Genomic DNA, 25,975 nt, shown 5'->3' on the forward strand with positions numbered 1-25,975 from the left:
CGTAAAGTATGTTCACATTGTTGTGGAACCATCACCATCCATCCCCATAACTCTTCATCTACAAAGCTGTAATGTAACTCTGTCCTCATTAAACAGTGACTCCCCATTCCTGTCTCCCCCAGCCCCTGGCAACCACCCTTCTACATTCTATCTCTATAAATCTGACTGTTTTAGGGACCTCATATAATTGAAATCAGACAATGTTTGTCCTTTTGTGACTGGCTTGTTTCACTTAGCATAATGTCCTCAAGGTTCACCCATATCATAGCACATATTAGAATTTCCTTCCTTTTTAAGGCTAAATAATACTCCAGTGTGTGTGTGTGTGTGTGTGTGTGTGTGTGTGTGTGTGTGTGTGTATACACATCTTGTTTATCCATTTGTCTGTTAATAGACATTTGACTGTTGTGACTAATGCTCCTATGAACATTTGTATACACATATATGTTCATGTCCCTGCTTTTAATTCTTTGGGGTACATACCCAGAGTTAAAATTGCTAGGTTGCATGGCAATTCTATGTTTAATTTTTTGAGTAATCACCATACTGTTGCATAGTGTCTACACTTACATTCCCACCAACAGTGCACAAGGGCTCCATTTTTCCACATCCTGTGTCAATACTTGTTATTTTCTATTGTATTGTTTTTATAGTAGCCATCCTAATGGGTGTGAGATGATAGGGTATGTGGTGGTAGGCCATTGATTTTTAGACCTTTTCTAATATATATATTTAAAGCTATAAATTTTACTCTATGCACTACTTTAGCTGCATCCCACAAATCATGATAATGTTGTACTTTAAGTATTACTCAACTTAAAATACTTTCCACTTTCCTTTATTGATTCCTTCGTCAACCTAGGGGTTATTTAGAAGTGTGTTTTATTTAAAATAATGTGGAATTTTGTTGATAACTCATTGATTTCTAATTTGTTATTGTGATTAACGAGCATACTCTTTGTCCACTCATTCCTTTAAAATTTACTAAGATTTGTCTTACAACCTAGCATATGGTATGTCTTGGTATATACCTTTTACTTGAAAAGAATGTATATTCTGCAGTATAAATATCAATTAGGTCAAGGTGGTTGATGGTGTTGTTTAGATCTTTTATGTCTTACTGTTTTTTTCATTTTTTTGCCCAGTTCTATCACTTACCAAGAAGGATGTTAAATTTTCTAACTATTATTGTGGGTTATTTTTCTCCTTAATTCTGTCAGTGTTTGCTTATTCTATTTTGAAGCACTGTTTTTAGTGCATATACATTTTTTATTGCTATACACCTTTATGTCTCTGGTAATGCTTTTTGTCCTGAAGTCTACTCTGATACTAAAGACAGCAAAATCTAGCATTCTTATAATTACTGTTTGCATGGTCTTTCTTCTAACATATCTTTCTTTTTATTTAAAGTAGGTCTCTTATAAAGAGCATGTAGTTGGGCATGCTTTTTTAATCCTGGCCTCTGCCTTTTAGTTGAAATGTTTATTAGTCCATTAAAATTTAATACAGTTAAATTTTACATTATTTTGAAATGCAGATGTGTATTAGTTTGCTAGAGCTGCTGTAACAAAGTACCACAAACTAGATGGCTTAAAGAGAAATTTTTGTCTCAGTTCTGGAGGCTAGAAGCCTGCAGTTATGGTATCTGCAAGATTGGTTACTTCTAAAGGAAGGAACTCATGAGGGAAGTATCTCTTCTTAGCCTCTCCCCTTACTTTTGCTAGTGCTTTGGCTTGTGGCAGTGTAAGTCCAATCTTAACATGGCATTCTCCCTTTGTGCATCTGTCTTTGAATTTCACTTTATATAAAGATATTTTTATTACCTCAGTTTAATTTGATAAGTTTTGTAAAGAGCTATTTCTAAATAAGGTAACATTCTCAGGTACTGTGGATTAGGATTTCAACATATCTTTTGAGGGGACACACACAGTCAATCCTTAAGACACATCTAAGGTTGGCAACAGTGCAAAGGCGTGTTAGGTAAAACCAGTGTACTTGTGTCCACATACACAGTGGGACTCCTGAGTACTTGGTGTGAACACTTAAAAACTCTTCAGGGAAACAAAGAGCTCTTAAATGCTAGTTGACTAAAACTGACTTGAACTTGACTTGCTCCTATAAGGATCCAAAAGACTGAATAAGATGCCTTTCTTGAAAATTGCTGTCTTATAAAATAATTCGATGTTAATAGCTGATACTGCTCAAGTACTATGATTGGATTCTTCTACATGGCAGCATGATGCGGTGGGGAGAGGGGACTGGGAATTTGAATTTTTTGTCAGATCTTTCTTCAGATCTGGTTTTATTACTTATAAGAATGTGAGCGAGTTAACTTAACCTCCTGTTACCTCATTTATAACTGGATTTTAAAAGTCCTTTTCCCAGTATTATGGGACCAGAGTGAGATAAGAACACTTACTGGGAGTTACTCAATATATATTTACTTATTTTCCCTGAATATGCAAATTAACAGTCAGCATGACTCTGTGGCTACCAGCAAATAAGAGGAAATTCTAATAGTTTAATGTTATTGGTTTGACTGCTACTGTTTAACTCCAGGTAGATCTCAGTCTTTCTCTTTCTCAAAGCTCTGAATTAGAAAGGACCTTTTCAGGTAGTAAAATGATTAAAATCTTTACTTGATTAAAAAGTGGCTAGTTAGGAAAAATTAAATAGTTTTTTACTCAGTTACAGTAATTCATTTGGAATTCTTCCTTTTCAGTAAAGACTTAAGGAAGACCCTTGGGGAGTTAACTATCATCAGATAAGGTTACATGCACTTTTATTAGTGTTAATGTTCTCAAATATGAGTACTCATATGAATCTATTCTAAAAAATATGGTTCCTTTCATGGAAAAATATAGACATTTAGTTTTGCTTAGATTGACAACATAGTGACAAGATTTTAAGAACAGTTTATAATGAGGTACTATAATATTTGCCCCCAAAAAAACTTGATTCTAAAGGAAATAATAATGAATAATTTTTTAACAATAACTTTCTGGAGAAAGAGGTAGTTGAATTGTAATTTTCACTACTTTATTCAAATTTCTGTGTAATTTTAGCATAAAGCTTTTACTTTGAGTTACGACTCTTCCATTCCTAAGCGAGCTATATCGACAGGTTTTGTATAAAACATTTGCATGTTGTACATAATAAACTTTAAAAAAAATTTGTTTTGTCTAAGGTTTTATTTTGTTGTTCATCATTTGCAATTATACTTTTGTTGATAATGTGAATGAGCATAAAAGAATATGCTTATTCCAAAAATAAGCAGTGTAAACCACAAACATTTATTCAACATTTTGAAAAATGCCCTCTCTGTGTTAGGCAGTTACAGAATACACACAGTCTCAGCCTTTTTCCTCAAGTACCATAGAGTCTGTAAGAAAGCAAAATCTGTAGCAGTTAGTTGATCACCTGTTGTACATAAAATACTCTACTGATCAACAGAGCAGTGATCCTTTTGTGTCCATAAAGGAATGCCCAGTGGAGAACCACTGCACTGTAATAAGCAGTGTTATTGATAAGAGTATACCGCATGTAAATGATTAAGAATCTCCACTGATGTGTCCACATGAAGACTTGTGCACAAATGTTCATAGCAGCTTTATATGTATTAGCCCCAAACTGGAAACAACTCAAAAGTCTATCAACTGTTAGGTAATAACCAGACTGTGGTACTTCCATACAATGGAATAGTAGTACTCAGCAGTAAAAAGGAACGGAAACTAGTGAGCCTGACAACATGGATGAATCTCAGAATCTCTAATTATATCCAGTGAGAGAAGCCAGATGAGTAAGAAAGTATATGATGTCTGATTCCATTTATATAAAATTTCTAGAAAGTGCAATTAATCTAAAATGAAAAGCAAATTAGTGGTTCCTGGAGAAGGACAGGAAGGAGAGATTGTGAGAGGCAGGAAGAAATGTATGGGGTCATGGAAATGTTCCTTAATATCTTGGTGATGCATGTGTCAAAACTGGTCTAATTGTACACTTTAAATGCATTCAGCTTATTGTACGTCAGTTATACCTCAAGTATTTATAAAATGATTTTTTCAAAACACAGTTATGGTTGATTCCAAAAATATATTGGAATTGTCCTTGGAGAAACAGGGCATATACCCTGGTAAACTTAAATTGGTATTGTATCAAATGCGAGATTAGTGGCCACAGCAGAAAATACTGCATAAATTCAGTGGAGGGAAAGACAGCATAGTTTACTAATAAAATGAGGAGAGGATTTAATTAAAGTCAGAGTACTCGACTTTGAGGCCCTGTTAGGCCACTTACTTTCCTTGATCTTTAAAGAATTTCCTTGTCTACTTCATAAGGCTTTTAAGATCCAAAGAAAATATATTTAAAAACACACTGTAATCTTAAAAGTGACATACAATGGAAGGTATTGCTGATATCTAGAGTGGAAGGAAGAACAGAATAGAGTAGTATTTGACCTCTTGAGAGCAATAAGGAAATTCCAAAAGGACTAGAGGTAGGAAAGTGGAAATATGTATAGTATGGTCAGAAAATGAGTCAGAATCAGTTTGACTGGAGCAGAGAGAATCATGTTGAAGAGTAAGGAGGGGAAGATAGGCTAAAGCATCTAAAAGCTCAATAGAGCATTGAGAATGTGAGATACACATTGAGAAAACTTAGCATCTGGATATAAATTGCTGTTTACCAGCCTTAAGACTTTGGGTAAGTCATTTATTCTATGAGTTTCAATTTCTTCATCAATGTAATGGGAGATAATACTTACCTAAAGTATATGCATTGAAATCAGTCAGTACAAACAATACATGAAAATGCTGAAAAGAACTTAGTGTTCAGAGTTGTTCAGTGTGGTAGCTAAGGCATGAGGGAAGACTGCTGGCCTCAGATGATTGGATTTTAGGCAGTTTGAATAATGATTGAAGATTAATTCAAGGCTAATGAGCCCAAAGTTAAGGAGACCACTTAGGATGCTATTCAAGTAGCCCAAGGCTGTGGCTGATGGAGAAAAGAAAGGATGGATTTGAGATCAGTCTTAGTGACCAAGTCTGTGTTAGGAAGAAAAAAGCTGTATTCGTTTCCTGTGGCTGTTGTAAAAAATTACCACAAACTGGATAGCATAAACAACACATTTATTCTCTCACAGTTCTGGAAGCCAGAACTTCGAAGTCAGTACCACTGGATTGAAATCAAGATGTTGTGGGTACCCCCTCCCTCCAAAGGCTCTGGTGGGGGCCAGGAATCCCTTCTTGCCTCTTCTAGTTTCTGGTGGCTGCAGGCATTCTGTGGCTTGCAGCCACTTCACTCCAGTTTCTGCCTGTCTTCACATCACCTTTTCTGTTATGTGTATAAGATCTTCTACATCTCTCTTGTAGGAATACTGAAGATTGTATTTAGGGACCACCTGTATTTAGGAATATCCGGACAAATCTCCTTATCTTGAGAAACTTAATCAAACCTTCAAAGTCTTTGCCATAAAAGTACCATTTGCAAATTCCAGGGATTAGGACATGGACATTTTGTGGGAGTGACCTTTTTAGTCTACCATAGAAGTAAAGGTGACTCCCAAGTTTTTGTGTTTTGGAATGGTGGTATTGCTGGCCAGAGAACTTCAAGAGGAACAGTTCATTTGTGAGAAATGATGATGAATTCATTTGGACTTGTTGAAGTACCTGTGAGACATCTGTATATGGATATTCATTTTATGTATCAGAAAACTATGAATCGAGTAACAAACACTAAGGACATTTATTATTTCAAACAAGAAAATCCTAGAGTAAGACAACTTCAGAGTTAGTTACTCTGCAATTCAGTGATATCATCAAGGACCTAAATTCTCAACTTTTTGCTTTGCCATCATTAAGTTAGTTCTTATGGTTCCAAGGTAACCTCCCACAATTCTGAGCCTTAAATTCAAAGATGAAAACACCTAGCTAGCTTGTTTTGTGTGCCTTTCAGCAGGGAGACATGGGCCTAATCCCTGAAGCTCTCCCTAGCAGGCTTTATTCCTCTGACACAGATGAACATTTTAACATTTTCTTGACTTTTACCTAAATAGACCTATTATGTCTATGATACAGTCAGTCCTTTATGATTATCTTAAGTGACAAGTGGACTTTACTACTCTTTGATGTGCAGATTTGAAGATACAAAACCATCTTTCTCTGGCCTGGGTCAGAAGTTTAAATAGCAGCCCATTCACCTTGCTAATCCTCTTCTAAGTTCTTGTCTACAAGACAGGGCAGCATTATGGCTTAACGTATTCCTGTTACCTCTGTATTTACTGTGAATTGGTGTTGGATCTAGAAACTTGGTGAGATTTTTGTTCAGTCTTTTTTGCAATGTCTTATTGCTCTCTTTTTGTGAAGTCATAAACCTTGATGACTAATGCCTCTTAAGGGGCGGGGGGAGAGGCACATGAAAAATGGTGTTCTAACTCTGCTGTTCCTTCTTTATTTATTAGCTGGAATATTTCTATAAAGAGAAACCTCTTTCATATTCTATTTGATTACTCAAAAATACCATTTGTATTGGAAAGGCAGGATAAATGCTTTATTCTTTCCCCCTGTTTAAAACCAGTTTTCAAAATAACTTTTTGGTTTATTAGCATCTTTAAAGGTGACAGATTAGCTTTGTTTTTGTTTCTAGTGTCATAGGAACTCATGAATTTAAACATATTTCATGTGTTTCAGTTTGTCCCATTTTTTGCCATTGAGAACCTCCTCAAATTGACTTGAGTTTTGGCATATCACTGATAATCTTTGATAACTTCCTTGCATATCTAGTAAGATGTTCCAGGTGGACATTTACTGCCCCAGAAGAGCAATCAGCCTTTTTTTTCTAAGGAGCCATGATTCCTTTTAATGGGAAATGATATTCGGAAGCCAGTCTGGGTGCTAGGGATATTCAGTGCTGAAATTTAACTACATTATGAATTCATACTGATGCTTTTAATTAAAAATTCAAGGCTGTAAATTCAAACTGCAACTTTACCTTTTAACCACTGATAATGAATAGATACAGGCACTTTTTATAGCCAAACCAGGTAGTGATTTCATGACATATATTTACCCACTCACATATTTCACTGCCTCTTTTGTGTGTATTATGCTAAATATTGGACAGAATCAAAATATAAATTAGATGCTATAAAATATTTTCACTGAATCTTTTTGCTCTCTGCCTGCCCCAAGCTTCTCACAACTGCCTTTCTGCCCCTCCTCCCCACACATTCTTTAGATATCTTCAGCTCTAATAAATTCAACAGAATGAAGCTTAATCGGTGACTTACATAAAATCCAGTGTTTAAGTTCAGCTCTAACCTCTCCCCTGAACTCTAGACCAGGATGGGCAACGTCATATATCAATTTACACTGGGATACTCCTCTCAGAAGTATTTCAAATTCAGTGTGCCTAAAACCAAAATATTTCTTTTCATTCATCATTAACCCCCACCAACACCAGCTCTTCCTGTCTTACTCTCTATCATGTTTGGTGAAAACACCATCCCTTCAGCCATCCATGTTGGAGACCTAGGGCTACATTCTTCTCTCCCAACTACTCCCCCACCCCATCCCCAATACAAAATCATGCCCAGGTCATTTTTACCTCCTAAATATTTCTTAGATGTCTGTTCTCTATCCTCACTGCCACTGACTCAGTTCAGTTTTGTCTTATCATATATTTGTACTATTGTAACAGCCAACCTCCAGTCTACCCTCTATATTGCTACCAGGATAATCTTTTTAAAATGTAGATGTAAATACACTACTCCCCAGTGGCTACCCATACCTATTGCATAGTTGTCTAGGTCTTTAGCATTGGCATAAACATAAGTGCCTTTGAAAGAAACAGTATTCCGAGTATCAATTTCCTCTATAAAATCAGGTTATTATCTTACCTCATGCGAGACAACATATCTAAAGGTCCTACTGTTACATCTACTGCTGTACACAGTCAACTAGTACAGACACTTCGTATATGAATTTCCACCTGGATATTCCTCTTAGAAGCATCTTAAACTCTGTATGTCCCTCTCCCTAACCTTTTCTGTCCCTGATTCGTTTTAATTAGAATGTAGGGTAGAAATGAAATGATCTCAATTCAGTTTTAGCATAATTAAAACCTTATTAGTATCATTTGGAAAGTTAGTGTCCAGTTTTGAGATGTGGCTGGATATTTAAATTTGCAAATTCTTATTAAATATCACATCCTCCCGAATTAATTTCAAGGTTAGCGGTCTCATTACTTTCTCTTTAATCATCTTAGGCAGCCACCTCACTTTATATGCTAAGAGCTGTTCCATTTTAAGGTCAAATCCTCTGATAATTTTTATCAGCTTATCTTTATATCAGAATATACCTATTCAATATGTGCTCTGTGTCCTATAAGAAATAGAGTAGGCATTTTGAAATTTGGTCTCCATTTCATTTTATTCACACTTTTCTAAGGTAATAATCATAGCTAACATTTATTCAGTGTTTATGTCAGGAATTGTGCTAATTCAGTCCTCTTGACTGTCTTGAAAGTGTAATTTCCATTCTTGTTTTACATTTGAGAAAACTGAAACGGAGAGGTGAAGTAACTTGACTTAAGATTTAATGCCTGAATGGTAAATGGAAGAGTCAGAATTCAAAACCTAAGATTTATCTCACTGAAACCATTCTGTTTTAACAGTTGGACTGTATACCATATTTGGCAAATATTTTTCAACCCAACTGCAAAACAAAATTATAGGGTTTTTTCCTCCTTAAATTGTTTAGCAACCAGTTTCATAAACATATGTATACTGTTTCATAAGTAACTTGGAATAAAAGGAATGGGAAGGAAGCTATTTTTTAATTACTCACTAGTTCAAATTGCGAACTATTGCAAAATACATTTTTATTACTTTTGAATGCTACATTAATTCTACATTAATTGGAATTAAATAATATTTACCTACTCAAGAATTTCTCATAAGTTCCAAATTAAATAAAAACTTTACACATACATACTCATCTACACACATTTAGAGAGATATGAGGGTCTTTTTTAATAGAATTATGTAATTTATAAAAATTTCAATGTATACTTCTGGCTTTCTGTCCATCTCATGTATGACTTTTCAGATAATGTAATTTCATCCCCAGTTTTGCCATAGTGTATATTTTTGCAATATTTCCAAATTATATTTGTCCATGTAATTTTTTATTATAGAGTATATCATGAGACTGAGTTTTCAGACATGTGTTGGGAAATTCATGTAATAAATACATGGCATACAGGGCATTTCCCAGTCTAATCTCCGTCTTCCTCTCATCCCATACCTCCATCTGTATCAGACTTTGTACCATGTATGTGTAGCCATTACATTGAATAAACATGATTTATGGAAGGTACTCAGAATCCATTTTATTTTTGTCTTCAGCTGTTCCTTTAAATTTATTCTACAGGGTTAGTGCTTTATCCATTTCCTTGACGAGCAAGTCTTAATAACTTTTCTGGTCACTTTCACGAATAGAAACATTATTTTCAAGAACTAATAAACTTAATTCAGAGTTGAAGGTTCCCCTCCTTGACCACCTCAGGCCTACTGCAGGTCTGCAGTGGAACATGAGGTTTGTTTGGCTTCCTTTTTCTCTCCCTTTTCCCCCCTTTGCCCTTTTATTCCTGTTCATTTGCTGACTGTGATTTTTGGCCCCTTCAGGATTGGGAGAGGTAGGGGTTGACTAAGAAGAAAAGGTCTTCGTTAGCAGTGGTAGCAGCACCATCTGATGTTGATGAAGCATTTATTTCGTGCTAAGTACTTTGAAAGCACTTTCCATATGTTGGCCCAGGTAGTCCTCAGAAGGGGTATTCTGTTCTCCCTGACTTACTGCTGAAGAAATTAAGGTGTAGTTTAGTGACTTGCCTAAGGTCCCACAGCTGTAAGGAGCAGCACTGGGATACACACCCGGCATTCTGGCTCCAGAGTCTCCTCTCAGCCACTCCAGGTTTTGCTTTTATACAGTGTTGGGAGACGGTAAGCATACGTCCTAGTGTTGGCCAGAGTTTCAATCAGACTCGTATCCTTTAGATTTTTTTCAAGTGTGATTCATTTTCCACAGAAGTGAAATAAAAGGCAAACTTGCCTCAACCTCTTTCCCTTACATGGAGATAGGAGGGAGTGGGATAGGGTTTGCAACTCTCAGTGGACTGATCACTCGCTGCAGAAATCTTTCTCATATGTAACTCTGAACATTGAAGGTGGGTGTAACTCAAGGTTGAAAAATAGGTTTTCCTCTGTCTCCTTCTATAGGTGGCCTTGCACCTCACTTTGGAACATAGTATCTGTTGTTTGGGGCCTCTACCCAAACCAAGATTGAAATGTTTTCAACACCCTGCTGCACATGTTCTCCAAACATACTGTTAATTTATTGCCTTCACACCTTTGTTCATACATATGGTCCCTGGATTATGAGTGTCACTTGCTTGAAGGCATGTTCCTTCCTGAACCAATTATTCCCTTGAATATGATGAAAGCTACCATTTTTCTGTGTAGTTTCAGAAGGATCATGGCCCCTTAGGGAATCCAGGAATCTAGTTAAGACCTCATATACGTTTATATATTTCACAAAGGTGATTATAGTCTGTATACTCTTTCATCACATTTTTTCACTAGAAAATAACTGCCACTACTGAGTGTTCACTGTGTATCAGTAATTGTACATTCATTTAATACTCAGAACCAAACATTTTTCCAGGTCAGTTAAATATTCATCATCTTTAACACCATTTTTAACTGGTAGCTATATATTTGAGGCATTTGAAATCTCCTTTATCTAGAGATAATTTATAAAAAAGTATTCCCCCCAAGTTTGCTTTGTTTTGCATTTATTTTAATAGTCTCTTTAAAAAGAAAAGTTATTTATCTTAGGTGAAATAGTTGATGTACGTAGTTTGTTTCTGCATTGGAAAAGTGTACTGTGATCTAAGAGTCAGAAGACCCAGATCCTAGCTTTGGTTGTCATTTGTCAGTCACTTCTCTGAGCATTCGTTTTCTTATCTCTATCAAGGGGCTAGTATAAACCTCCCTGACTTCACATAGAGGGTATAAAAATAGATTAGAGTGAAAGTACTGTAAAAATTAAAGCATTATTAGAATTGCTAAATTAAAAGTGTTTAAGAATGTCAGTTTTTTACATTTTTAGTCAATAAATGTAAAATCTGATAAAGGCAGACCAACTATGTTTTGGGTTTTTTTAATGGAAAATCTAATCATTTGGCTGATTACTAAACATTATTTGTTTTGTAAATTTACTTCCGGAAAGGTTGTTTTATTCTGTTAGTAATAGATCAACAATAGCTGCTCTTACTTGTTGAGCATTCAAAGGGCCAGATAATGTGCTGAGCATTTCTACATGTGTTATTTCATTTAGTCCTTAATAACAGCTTTGGAGGAATTGTTGAGGGAAGAATGCAGACTTATCACATCCTAAAACTTGAACTCTTAACCACCTATATGTATCCATTTTATGTCCTAGCAGAGGCAGTGTAAAGCACTGAGACTGAGAGTCCAGGTCTTGGACCAGCCTGCCTGGGTGGAACCCTGACTCGGCCGCTTAGTGCCTTTCTGACTTCAGCAAGGTGCTTCACCCTCTTCTGTTACACAGGGATAATAATGTATGTACTGAGACATCATGACAACCAGATTATCAAATAGGAAGCATTTAGAGCAGCATCTGGCACATGGTTCTCTAATTGTTGTTATTTCCAAACTGTTATTTAAAACTATGCAGCTCATTAAAACATAAGTGCACAGACTCCACTGATTGGAGTGTAGGGGACAGGTGGGGAATGTATTTTAGTATATTTCTTACCTTGAGCTTTCTCGCTACCATCTTTCAGCTCTTTTATTTAGCATTGTGGCCTCATGAAAACGATCTAAATCACCTTTTATTTCAACTACAAAGCCATCAATTAATGCTTGTTTTATGTGTCTTTTAGGACATCTCTGATTCATTTGCATCCTTGAAGAGCATCTGCAGAAGAGGAAGGAAAAGATGGGTGTGAAAACATTTACTCATAGTTCCTCTTCCCACAGCCAGGAAATGCTTGGAAAGCTAAATATGCTGCGAAATGATGGCCATTTCTGTGATATCACTATCCGCGTCCAGGACAAAGTCTTCCGGGCACATAAGGTGGTGCTAGCAGCTTGCAGTGACTTCTTTCGCACCAAACTTGTAGGCCAGGCAGAGGATGACAACAAGAATGTGTTGGATCTGCATCATGTTACAGTGACTGGCTTTATACCCCTTTTAGAATATGCTTACACAGCCACTCTGTCAATTAACACAGAAAATATCATTGATGTTCTAGCTGCAGCCAGCTATATGCAGATGTTCAGTGTTGCTAGCACCTGCTCAGAGTTCATGAAATCAAGCATTTTATGGAATACACCCAATAGCCAACCAGAAAAGAGTCTAGATGCTGGACAAGAAAATAACTCCAACTGCAATTTTACTTCTCGAGATGGAAGCATTTCTCCAGTGTCTTCAGAGTGCAGTGTGGTAGAAAGAACCATTCCTGTCTGCCGAGAATCCCGGAGAAAGCGCAAAAGCTACATTGTGATGTCTCCTGAAAGTCCTGTAAAGTGTAGCACACAAACAAGTTCTCCCCAGGTATTAAATTCTTCAGCTCCCTACTCAGAAAATAGAAATCAACCAGTTGACTCTTCTCTAGCTTTTCCCTGGACTTTCCCTTTTGGAATTGATCGAAGGATTCAGCCTGATAAGGTTAAGCCAGCAGAAAATACCCGGACTTTAGAATTACCTGGCCCATCTGAGACAGGTAGAAGAATGGCTGAATATGTGACTTGTGAGAGCACAAAGACTACCTTGCCTCTGGGTACTGAGGAAGATGTCCGGGTCAAAGTAGAAAGGTTAAGTGATGAGGAGGTCCATGAGGAAGTATCCCAGCCTGTCAGTGCCTCTCAGAGTTCACTGAGTGATCAGCAGACAGTGCCAGGAAGTGAGCAAGTCCAAGAGGACCTTCTGATTAGTCCGCAGTCTTCCTCTATAGGTATAGTGTCTTCTGTGTTTTCCATGATGCTATAAAGTCAAGTCAAGCATTTTTAAGTGCTTATTAGGTAAAAGTTTTGTACTGGATCCTGTAGGAAATATGAAAAAGAATAAAACATGGTAACTGGATTTTTTAAGACGCTATTAGTACTATAATTTTTTAAACAAGGTATGCATTGAGAAAGGAAATAGTTGAACATTATCTGATGGGACATATATACATATGATGGCACAATTCTTATATGTATGTGAATTTTGAACTACTTTCAATGCAGAAAGTACCAGTTTAACAAATCCAGTTAGTGTTTTATTCTTTATTAAAATATTTATTGAAAACTTACCATGTGTCAAACTTGGGAATCTGTGTTAAAAAAAGACATATATAGTACCTGCATCTGAGGAGTTAATAGTCTAACTGAGGTAACATGAATAAATCAGTGATTCAGTGATTAGCACTCGGCCAGAGGTGTGGACACAGTGTTATGGGTTCACAAAGGAAAGAGCTAGTTAACACTGTATATTGGAGCTGGATCTTAATAGCTAGGAGTTTTCCCAGGTGAGGGAATGACATTTATTTGAAAATGTATAAAAGCACAGGGGTGTGGACCAGCATTGCATGTTTGGTAAAGCGGTGAATTCAATGCATGATAATAAGAATAAAGCTTGGAAACCTGCAAATATGGAAAATAATGGGGAAATAAGACAAAATGAGCAGTTGAGAACATGTTGTGAAAAGCTTTGAGTGCTAGTTTAAGTTAGGATTGCATTCAACTGCATATAGCAGTCCCTTCAGAGTGGCTTAAACCAAACAGGGTTTTATTTTTATTGCATAAAATGTACAGAAATAGGAAACCCAGGACTGGCACAGTGACTCTTAAACATAAGCAGGGGCCTAGGCCATGCTGTTATTTTTATAGCCCACCCTCCTTCGTTTGTCAGTTTCATCCATATGCTTATTTCTTCATGGTTGTAAGATTTGTGCTTCATTTTTAGTCTCATATTCTAGAAGAGGGTAGTGCTTGTATCAGGAAAGCACAAATGTTCCCCAAAGTCCCAAAGAATTTCTGCCAGATGATGTCACGTGGTTTTTCCCAGCTGCAAGGGGATCCCAAGATATATGTGTACTAGTTGAGTACGTAACTGCCTTAAGCAGAATTTGAGGAGAATGGATGTTGCATGCAGCTGGCAGTGTCTGCACAGCTAGGCCAGGTAAGCTTGGATTTTATCCCAGTGCTAATAAGGAGTCTACCTTGATGGGAATAAAAATACAAAACATTTACAGATATTTTAGGGAAATTAATTTGATACTGGTATGCAAGGGAGTTGGCAGAGAAGAGACAGTCCAAAAACCACGTACAATACAGTTGTCTTTGAATGAAAATGCTTAGAGTAAAACTGTACAGAAAGTAGATATTAAGAGACTTTATAAAGGAGGAATCATGATGATACTGAATATGTGTATTGAGGGAATAGGAGGGGCCGAGGTACCCTGGATGACTAGGAAAACAGTGATAACATTTTATTATATTCATTGATTCTAAGTCATAGTTTTTCATGTTTTATTATCTCTGAATTCAGATGTGTCTTACAATTAATCTTTACAGTTACTTTTTCTTTCATAATGGTACTCAAAAAATTGGTAATCATATAATAGATAGAAATCTATAAAACGCAGTAACTACAATATGAAAATCAATGGGAGGAAGTGGAAGCCCAGCTTTAAGAGTATGTCAGCAAAGTCAGTTCTGTGTGAACCATGCTCGGGTGATAACCAGGCAACATCATGCCACAGAGTAGTTGAAAAGACTGAGTGAGTGAGATCAAGACTGGAGATGACCAGTTTGGGGCTTTTCTTTTAGCAGTGACGGATTGACTCTCAACAGGAAGATGCATACATAAGAGCCGGAACCAAATCCTTGAGAAATAACTATAATCAGGGAGGGAAGAAAAACTAACAAAGATTAATAAAGAGGATTTCTCCAAAAGATTGGAGGACCAGGAGGGCCATATTAACTTCATTAATTTCTTGAATTTCGGTCCACTGTGTGAGTTTCCCAGTGCTGCCACAACAACATACCACAAACTGGGTGATTTAAAATGACAGAAATTTATTCTCTCATAGTTCAGAAGGCCAAAAATCTGAAATGATGGTGTTGGTAGGGCCATGCTCCCTCTGAAGGATGTAGGGAAGGATCTTTCTTTGCTCTTTCCTTGCTCCTTTCAGCTGCTAACACTCCCTGACGGTCCTCAGCTTGTCACTGCGTCTCTCCCGTTTCTACCTCCATTGTTACGTGGTCTTCCCTGTGTCTCCAGCTCCAAACCTCCCTCCTCAGGACACCAATTATTGGACAGTGGCCCACTCTGCTCAAGGATGACCTCATCTAACTTGATTACATTTGCAGAGACACCTTCTTTATGACTGAGGGCTAAGATACGATATATGAAGGGCCTGTAAAAGGGAGTCTACCTTCTGACATGTTTAAAGGAAGTTATTAAACTTTTGTTAGCTGGGTCAGATGCAGGATAATAGATCCAGCAATCTGTTATACTCAGATTAGTAGCTGTGATCTAGGAAAAAAACAAGAGTTTTATTTTTCCTTAAGTGGCTAAGAGATCTTAGAGGGGTCAAAAACAATAGGATGAAGATGAAAGATCATATTGGTTTTAATAGGTGATAATAAAGAAAAGAATACTGAAGAATCAGAAAATTAATCTGATTTTGTCATCTTAGTAGGAGCTGTCCATTTTTTAACTCGGTATCTTCTGGAGAATCCCTTAGAACGAACGCATATACAGTAGTCAGAAGGCTGTGATACGTGTTTAAGTTGGGAAACATGTATCCAATGAACAACATCTCAGGTGTAACTGCTGAGTCGGTTGATATTAGTGGAAGGTTTTCTCTGGTGGCATCTTTTTCAGGAGACCAAAACTCCAGATTTTGAGGCATTCATAAGCTCATATCTTTTTGTGATAAACCTGGAGGCATCATTGTAGTGTTCAGTTGTGTCAGCTGGTAATAGGGTAGAACCTAAGATTTAAACTATAATTCCCACTTGAAAAAGGCAGGCTATTAACCCGTAAGGAATCAACTTGTGGGTCCCAGAGAGGATAATCTCCCCACCATCAGGGTTCATGGCAGTGGTTCGGACTGTAGAAGTTTGAGAGTTTTTGAGAGCTGTGATAAATACAGTTTTAGAATTCCATTTGTTCTCTTTATTTTTCTTGAAGTTTGTGGATGATAAGGACAGTGGATAGTCTTGAGTAAAAGATAACGCTTATGGAGTTCTTTAATAACCACGTCAGTGTAACGTGTGGTCCTGTTACTAGAGAAATAGTTGGGATTTCCCCTGTCAGGAATACAGGATTTAGTAATTTTTCTTCTACCATTACAGCATAGCTCTTTAGCATGAGGAAGCCTCAGTCTACCCTAAAAATAAACAGTAATTGAACAAACTCATAGCTCATTTGGAGGTATTTAAAGATACACCTCAATGCTTAGTTCCTATCCTTGTCTTATTAAGGTCATGTCATTGCCAGGAAGGCCATACACCGAAACATCCATGGGAATACTCTTAAAGTCCCCACTCCACTGTTGGTACAGTGTTGATGCACCTCAGATGAACAGTCTTGTTCATGTCATGAGCCCCTCCCAAAATGGCCACTTCCAACTCCAGATTGTCCTTGTTGAAATCGAGTCAATTGAGGGAGAAGTGTGACGAGTCAGTGTTCCAGTGAGAAAACCTGAAGGAAGCAGGTGTTGGCCGGGCAGAGGTGTCATGTTAGATGGGGACAGCCCACAAGAGCTGCAGCAGTGCATAAGACAACACTCGTGTGGCTTTATTTCCACTTATAGAGGCCAGTGGTCATTGGTCAGGGCACCAGACAAAACCTCCTGGTTCTGGGCGTGTGAAACTAAGCAGAGCAGTTCTCAGGACACAAAGACAGTTGAAGTCAAGTCGTCTTCATTGAAATATAACTTACACTTGAAATGGGTGAATTTTATGATATGTATACTGTTGTGGTTTTTAGTATATTCACAGAGTTTTGTAATTATCCCCAAGTTTATAACATTTTCATCACCCCAAAAAGAAACCCTGTGTCCCTTAGCAGTGACCCTCTCCTAGTCCCACCCCAAGTCCAAGGCAACTGATGCAACTAATACACTGTCTGTATAGATTAGCCTGTTCTGGGTGTTTCATAGAAATGGGATCATGCAATATGTAGTCTTTTCTGACTGACTTCTGTCATTTTCCTTAATATTTTCAAGGTTCATATATGTCATACCTTATAAAGTTTTGAAATGTTATTACCAGACATAGATCTTCTGAACTCAACTTCTGGGGTCAGTTCAGATGGACTAATCAGGTCTCTGTCTGTCCTCTCATTATGGTATATTCCTCTTGTAGATAAGAGTCAACACTGGACAGACAGATCCTAGGAGCAGATGGACAGATCCTAGTAGGCCAGAAAGCAGTATCATAACGGAGCAATGACAAGTCCAGTTGGACAACTAAAATAGTCCCCAAGCAGAATAGGGAATACTTTCTAGGAAAACAAGATAAACCCAGCACTGAAGGGCTTCAGTGAAATGTTTGAGCTCAGTTCAGCGTGAACTTACCTCCCAGCCAAAGGCAGGTTTTACCTCAAAAGAAATTTTAGGTGTGCACTCTGTTATCCAGGGTCCCAGTGCCAAGCACTGAGAACTTCAGCGGAATCTCGATGAGTCCTTCTTGCTGCTGATGCCCTGTTACCAGAGACACACCTGTACTCACCTGCAGCGTGGAGAGTACGCACCATGGGGTCTTTAGAGCTTCTCAGTAAGAGGGTTTTTAGAAAGGGCTTTTTAGAAGATTTGGGCTTGTTAGGTGATTTTAGGGATGATCCAAGAACAAAGTGGGGTTTGCTCAGGGACTGGCAATGTCAGAAAGCATGGATGACTCTCTTACATAGGATCTTAACAAATATCTAGGAATGCAGACCAAAGTGAACCTAAAGCAGCAGTTACTTCCTTTAGAGAGGAGGTTTCGTATTGTTGTGTCGCACAGTGATCTCCCTGTACTTGTGCTTGAAAAAAAAAAACTATGTGTTTGAGACCAGTGTGACTGAGTCTGATGTTGGTGTTCTCTGAAATTGTATGTCCAGCAGAAAACACCAGAGCCTAGCTGTGAACACCAGGCCCACTCCTCAGTGTCAGTGTCAGGCCAGTTCCTGAATGTCAGGGGCTGCTTTTCTCTTTCTCGAGTATGAAATGAGGTACTGTATTTAAAACATTTAGAGCAGTGGCTGGCACACGGTAAATGCACAGTAGTGGATAGCCACCGTGATTGTGTTTCACCACCAGAAGGGTTTTCTTAAGTGTCTTAAGTTCTTAAACAATAGTTCGGGAAAACAGGAGTCAGTTTGATGAGACAAAAGCTATCGTACAGCACCCCTTAATGGTGGACGAGATAAGATAGCTCTTAACGTAGAAAGCTGATTGTTTCTATAAATTGGCTTTAGTATTTCATAAGAGAGGGTTCTATTCTGAATTCTTTACTCTCATTACCACTGAGAGCAGAATCTCTGTAGTTTAGAAAGGAAACTTCATTTTAATAATTCAAGAAATATCACTGTCACCTCAGGTTAGTAATATTGCTTTTATATTCTGCTATTAGATCAGTTTAGTTAAAATTCTAGTTAATGTGATTCCTTGTGTTGTCCTGACAGAAACCATCATCTCAGGAAAAAGACTTACAAGGTGTGTTTTTGCTGATAGTTGCATAAATGATATAACACTGTTTATGTGTCCGCAGTATGGGTAGATTTCTAAAAGTCTGTTTAACTCTTAGTTTAGCTTGGAGTGGTTTTCATGTTTCACTTTTGGTGCATTTAATAGCTATGGACAAGCCATTGTCCTTTTCATGCTCACTGTCCTTCAGATTAGGGATCTAGAGGCCAAAGTTTAGATAGTTCAGAATGTGGAAATAGATTTCTTTTAAGAGGGATCATCTGCTAGATGTGTCCTGTACTCTGCTTTAGTTTTTTTGAGTAGCTTGCTTTTTAAGCAAACTCTTGATAATACTAGGACCAATCCAAAGCAGACTGAGTTTCAGTTCACCTCACTAGTCCCCCTCTGCTTCCCAGAAGCAGTACAGCTTGCCCGATGGTGAGGAGCAAATGTCAACTAGGTCATCTTCCTGGCCCACCCTAATCACACCTCTCAGCCTTTTTTGCAAGTCTTTACTGATAAGCTGTAATATTGCCTATGCTCTGAATAACTACACAATAGTATAAAGCAGATTTTTTTGTGTCCATGGTGACCAGGTCAAATATTGGGATTTTTTCCAGTTTTTATTCTAGGGTAGATTGAAATGTTAGTGTTTAGTTCCGTTTTCTTTAAGGAGAAAAAAAGTGACAATGGGAAGATACTGACAAGTGAACAACTCTTTCTTAAACAAAATGCAGCATTATCTGGTCCTCCATCCCGCATCTGGATTAAAAACAAATGAGAAGGTCAGGAATAAGCTGGGTAAATAGGCATGGGGGAAAGCATAAATGTCTTTTGATAGTAAAGGAAAGAGCAGAAGAGACATGCACCGAAATGCCACACACACACCAGTAAGGGTAAGATGAGGGGCCAGGAGGAACGAGGTGCCACTGGGGATGAATGTAAACTCAGAGTCTTGTCTCCTTTCAGAAACCTCTGTCAGTGTATTAGAACATAATGTAATAATTGTGTTCTTAACGATTGCTGTGAGTGATAAAGAAACAAAAAAATTGTATTTAGTATTCTTTAAGAAGTCAAGGCAAAATTCAACCCTGTCACAGATTTTCTAGCACAAATGATTTAATAAAGTAACTTTGGATGCCATAAAAGGGATTAGGTTAGTTTTTTGGAAAATTTTGCTTAAGTGGAAAATACATTCGTTTCCCAACGTCAGCTAATTCAAGTGTTCCAAAGGGAGAATTGAAGTGTTGGGTTCTGAATTTTCATTGGGAGGACATTCCATTCTGTGTGTCCCTTAACAGATGATATTAAATACTCACATGTATATGGTGTTGTACAGACTGTTACAATTAGTACATTTTTGCTTTCTTTAAAATACTGCAACCAGAAGAGTGCTTGAGGTAAAGACTCACAGCTTCAGAGGCTCTGTCTGTCCACGTGGGGCAGTGCAGCTTTCTGCATACGGTAAAGGCATTGGCAAAGTTCAGTGCCTGATGAGAACAGGATAGGTTATTTGGATCTACTCTCCCACTAAAAACAACATGATGGGGTTTTTTAAAATCACCTTTTAAAGTATCTGAAAAAGTGGTCAGGGAAGTGCTAGGTGAACTTGAGGGTGGAAGTCTGACCCATATCATAGCACTAAAACCAGTTTTCCCTAAGACATTTGCCAAAACACAAGTGGGTTTTGGTTCATCAACTCAAAGAGGAGAGGAAACAGAGGTCAACCAGAGCATGTAAAAGCTGTGAAGTCTTAGAGATGTTGCTCTACACATTTTAGCAGGGACCCACAGTTCACTGTACCACTAGAACTAAACTTGCTCCCTTCCTCCCAACACCAGAGGGCTGTAGAGACAGTTGCCTTGGCAGTTGGCTGACTAGAAGATGAAAAGGGAAAAGGGGAAAAACATATCCATGAGAAGTTGTGGCCACAGACCAGCATCTCACAGACTTACATCCTGGTTACTCCTTGTGTGGGTAGGCCAAGGAATGTCAAACAGTGAATTTGGTTTAGATGGTACCATCCAGGAGCCTGGCAGAGACAAACATAAAGTTTCTCTGGAAGAGGGCATATTTGTCCTACCCTCAGGAAATCAGTCCCCTGCAAGTCATTTTCAAGAGCAGTAACCTGTCAAAAACAACCAGGGCACGCAAGGAAACATAAGTAGCCAAAATAAGGAACTCAGTTAACATATTGGCAGCAGACTGGATTTAGCAGAAGAGAGAATTGGTGAGTCAGAAGATAATTTAGAAGAAATTACCTGAATACTGCACAGAGAGACTGTTATTAGTCAGGGTTCTCCAGAGAAGCAGAGCCAGTAGCACATACATATAGCTGTATAGGAAGGGGTTTACAAGGAGGGATTCACTCACCTGCCTGTGGAGTCTCAGAAGCCCCACAGTCTGCCATCTGCAGGTGGAAGCCCAGGAAAGCTGGTGGTTTAGTCCCAGTCCAAATCCAAGGGCCTGGGAACTGGAGGTCTGATAGTGTAAGTCTCAGTCCAAGTCCAAAGGCCTGAGAACCAGAAGTGCCGAGGTTTAAGAGCAGAAGAGAATGGGTGTCCCAACTCGAGCAGAGAGCATATTTGCCCTCCTTCCATGTTTTTGTTCAGCTCAGACTGTCAACAGAAACCCACCTGCATTGGTGAAGATGATCTTCCTTATTCAGTCTACCAATTTAAATGCTCATCTCTCTGGAAACACCCTCACAGATACACCCAGAAACAATATTTTACCAGCTATCTGGGCACCCTTTAGCCCAGGAAGTTGACACATCAAATTAATCATCACAGAGACGATGGTAGAGACTACAGGTGTAGAAGAGGGTAAGGGTTATGGCCGATACAAACAGATCTGATAGGAGTCCTAAAAGAGGAGAGAACAGCTGAAACTTTTCCAGAACTGACGAAAGACACCTATCCATAGATTAGAGGGCAGCAAATCCCAAATTGGAGTAACGAAAAGAAACACAAACCTAGACACATAGAGAAAATTCCAAAAAGAAATTTAACAACAGATTATCTTCAGTAGAATATCTGTCTTTTTAATAACATTAGAAACTAGTGGAACGATGTACCCAATGTGCTAAAGAACACAACTGCCAGTCTAGACGTCCACACACACTGAAAATGGCTTTCAAGGATGAAGGAGTTGAAATAAAGACACTGAAATAAAAACAAAATTCAGCAAATCATCACTAAAGAAATGCGTCAGGTAGACGTAAAGTGGGCGCAGATGGCAGGGCTAATATACACAGAAGAATGAAGAGCAGAGAAATGTAAACATGAACAAATGTGGACAAACATTGCTTGTATGAAAGAGTAGGAGCTTATTAAAACAAAGAAGTAAAACATCAGACAGTATTTGTACATTACAGAATGGAAAATGAAGTTAAAGTGTTCTAAGATCCTTCTCTTGTCCGGGAGGAAGTCAAGGTTTTGTTTAGACTTTGGTAAGTTAAGTATGTGTCTAATTTCCAAAGCAACCATAAAATGAATAGAGAAAGATTGTGTGATTTCCAGAGTAATAGAAGAAAGGAAACGGAATGATTATTCACTTATATTCAACAACCGAATTCTAAATTGTATAAAGAAATGCAAAGGGCCAGGAATAGCCAAGATGTTTAGGAAGCAGATGAACAAGGTGAGAGGATTTGCTCGACCAGATACCAGGATTTATTTAGAAAACACAGTGACTGAAGAACGGCATTTATGAAAGTACAAACAAGCAGATGGAACTGGTAGAGAACCTGGAAACAAACCCATGCATTGAGAGCACTGCAGAGCAGGGAAGAAGAGACGGGCTTTTCAATAAATGTGTTGTCACAAAGTCCACTCCGGGTGGATTAAAGAAAAGACCCAAATGTCACAGACACAACGTTACTCATAAGATAATTTGAGGTAGGGGAGGAATGTTTAAAACAAGCCCCAAAAATCACGACCATAAAGGCTGGTAAATTCAACTAAATTATAATATAAAACTTTTGGTCATCAAAAGAAACCATAAAAAGGGGAAAATATTTGTAACTTCTTTCACTGACAAAGGCCTTGTGTCTGAAACATGAAAAGAACTCATAATTTTTAAGAAAGACGACTCAATAGAAGACTTGAACAGGCATTTCACAGAAGAAGGGTTCAATAAATACATGAAGCAGAAAATCATACCTGTCCTGTGACCCAGCAAGCCCGTTCCCGAGTCTGGATAACCCTAGAGCAGCATGGGTATGTGCACTGAGTTACTTGTACAAGAATGTTAACGGCAGCTTTGCTCCTAGAAGCCTGAAACTGTCCCTCAGGAGTGAATTGGATAGATTATGAATTTTGTACACCAGTGTTCAAACTTCACTTACGTGTAACAGCACGGCTGATTCCACAGTTCTGAAGGAAAGAAGCGAGACCCAAGAGTACGTGTAGTGTGACTCATTTTATGTAAAGTCTGCAGCCAGACAACACTACAGTGAGGGTGGCAAGACTCTTCCTTAAAGGGCACGATAGTAAATCTTTTAGGCTGAGCTGCTGTGCGGCCTCTGTCCCAAGCGTGGTCACTCCACTCCGCCGCTGGAGTGTGAAAGCAGCCCTTGATGGTGCTCGGCTGTGTTCCAGCGAAAACAACCCCTAGCTTGTGGGAACGTGTATTGGGGTAAAAAATTACTTTTAAAAGGAAGGAGGATAAGAAAAAAGGGAAAGAAATGATAATCATGAAAGACTGGCTAATGGTTGCCTCTTGGAAGGAAGGCTTTGTGATCGGGGAAGGGAATGGGGACTTCAGGGACACGGCCATGTTTTAGTGGGCTTTGTGTGGAGGTTGCACAGATGTGCACTGGAGAGGTATCTTTTTAAGTCTGTGTAAAAAGAATGTTGTATGTGCAGTAAGTAAGGCATATGTCACAGTAAGTTTTAAAAAATAAAAATTATCAGTGCTTTCTTAAATGACTGTTACACACCAATTTTTTGTGAATTTTTTACTTTAATTTGAATTGCTCTACTTCTAAAATTTATATCAAAGAAATACTCCTAAAGAAATTTGAGTAGTAGTATAAGGCTCTTGTTTTTAAAATATTTTTTTAATTGGCAGGGGGAGGTAATTAGGTTTTATTTCATTTTTAGAGGAGGTACTAGGGATTGAACCCGGACCTCAAGCATGCGCTCTGCCACTTGAGCTATACTCTCCCCCTATATATGGCTTTTTAAAATCACATAAACTTTTTTTTTTTAGATAAAGGTCCTGAGGATTGAATCCAGGACCTCGTGCATGCTAAGCATGTGCTCTACCACTGAGCTATACCCTCCCATCACATAAATATTTAATTAAACTAAAATATAGAACTTTTGACTAATAATTCAGAGTATATACATTGATAATCTAGTCAGAAGCTTGGAGATAGAACTTGAAATTTATATCTTGCCTTATTTACACTTAGACCAAAGTATTGAGAGCTTTCCTCTTTCTTTTATTCACAGGCTCAGTAGATGAAGGCGTCACTGAAGGCTTACCTACACTTCAGAGCACTTCCAGCACTAATGCTCACACAGAGGATGATGACCGGTTAGTCCTGAAACAGCGTGTCGTTTTCTTGTACGGACTGTGCTTGTAACTCTGACTCTAAATTCAACATTTTATCTAGGAATTATATAAAAGTTTATTGGGACCTGACTTTAGTACGTTTTTACAGTCATGAGTTAGCAACATCGCTAATATGTATTGCTGGCCTAAATCAGACCATCTATACGAGGTCTTTTTTCAGCATTTCCAAATGCATCCTGTCCCATCACTTCAAACAGTATCTATATCAGGGGTAGGCAAACGGGACCACAGGCCAGTTCCAGCCACCACCTCTATTGGAAAGTCAGGTTTTACTGGGACACAGCCATGCTCATCTGTTTACATTTTATCTGTGGTTGGCAGAGTGGAGTGGTTGAAACAGACCACGTGGTGGCAAACCCTTATCTGTATAGCCATGATTCCCCAGTCGTTACCTCCACCTTGACCCTTCCTGCTTTTGATTATTTTCACATAGATGTAGAAGTGGTGTTGCAGAGCTCATACGGCCAAGACAGAACCCCAGACTTCTACCTCCCCTTCAGAGCCTGCCCCTCCAGTCTCCCCATCCCAGTGAACGGCATCATTGTCCCCCCGCTTCTCAAGCAGTGTCTCTGGGAGTTACACTTCAGCATTGTTTCCCTCACCACTCCTCATCCCCTCTCCCCATACTTAATCTTTAAGCAAGTCCATCGGCTCTGCCTGCAGGACGCTCCTTGTCGTGCATTGTTTCTCCATCTCTGCTACAGCCACCCCAGCCCGTCACCGCTGTCTTTTGCCTTTGCTAATGCAGTAACCTTCAACTGGCCCCTGCCTGACTTCATTCTCCCCTATTCTAGTCATTCTCCACGTAGCAGCCAGAATGATCTTTTTTTTTTTAAGTCAGATTACGTTGCTCTTCCAAGTAGTAGATTCTTAAAATTCTCCAATAGATTCACACTTAAAATCTAAAGGCCTCCCTATGCCTTTAAAAGCCCTGCGAGGTCTGACGTCCGCCTGACCCCTTCAGGCTGCACTCCTTACACACCGCATTCCAGCCCGGCTGCCCTTCCTTCAGTCCCGGGCTGGTCTGCTTGTTCTGGCTTTTGGGTCTTTCTGCCACTTTAGGGCCTTTGCCTGATATGCTCTCTTCCCTGATTTCCACATTGCTGACTCCTTCTTGCATCTTCAGATCACTTTCTAAATGTCAGCTCTCAAGGAAGCATTTCCTGACCACCAGTCTGAAATAAAACACCAATAACTGTTGACTCACCCTATTTTAATTCTCTCTTCTAATCATTTTTTTGAGTTTTTACCTGTCTCTGACCACTGAATGTAGACTGCACTGAATTACCTCCTTATAGAATCCAGGACAGACTTAAAAAAACATATTTATTGAAAACTTGAAGGAGTCAAAGAACTCAGACAAGGTTTATTGTTCCTGAAGAGCTGAACCTGGTAGAGCAGGTTATGAACCTGAGTCATTTGAGTAAGTTAATGAAGGTGTAAACTAACAGAAACATGCCCAGGCTCCTTAGTTTCAGACATGAAGGAGGTGGTCTTTTCCTTGCTGGGTACTGTACTAAGTGGTGAGGCTGTAGAGATGAAACAGCCCTTGCCCTCAGAGAGATCAAACCGAGTTTGGGGGAGGGAGACAGGTTAAAGATAGACAAGTGGGTCATTGTGAGTGACCTGCAGGGGGTCTGTTGCTCTGCGT

General features: G+C 38.6%; 1 protein-coding gene across 8 annotated transcripts in view; it reads left to right on the plus strand.

Annotated features, from left to right (window-relative positions):
- The window catches only part of ZBTB44 (zinc finger and BTB domain containing 44), a 39,178-nt gene that overhangs the window by 7,744 nt on the left and 5,459 nt on the right, over positions 1–25,975 (plus strand). For 2 of the 8 annotated variants that reach the window (XM_072954026.1, XM_072954029.1), the window contains exons 2-3: positions 11,962–13,035; positions 24,201–24,315. In XM_072954026.1, the coding sequence (XP_072810127.1) occupies positions 12,018–13,035; positions 24,201–24,315 (1,133 nt within the window). In that variant the 5' untranslated portion in view covers positions 11,962–12,017. The other 6 variants (XM_015245591.3, XM_006211642.3, XM_072954028.1 and 3 more) reach the window with 5 other exon arrangements.

The sequence above is a fragment of the Vicugna pacos genome, chromosome 33 (assembly GCF_048564905.1).
Source record: "Vicugna pacos chromosome 33, VicPac4, whole genome shotgun sequence".
Lineage (NCBI taxonomy): Eukaryota > Metazoa > Chordata > Mammalia > Artiodactyla > Camelidae > Vicugna > Vicugna pacos.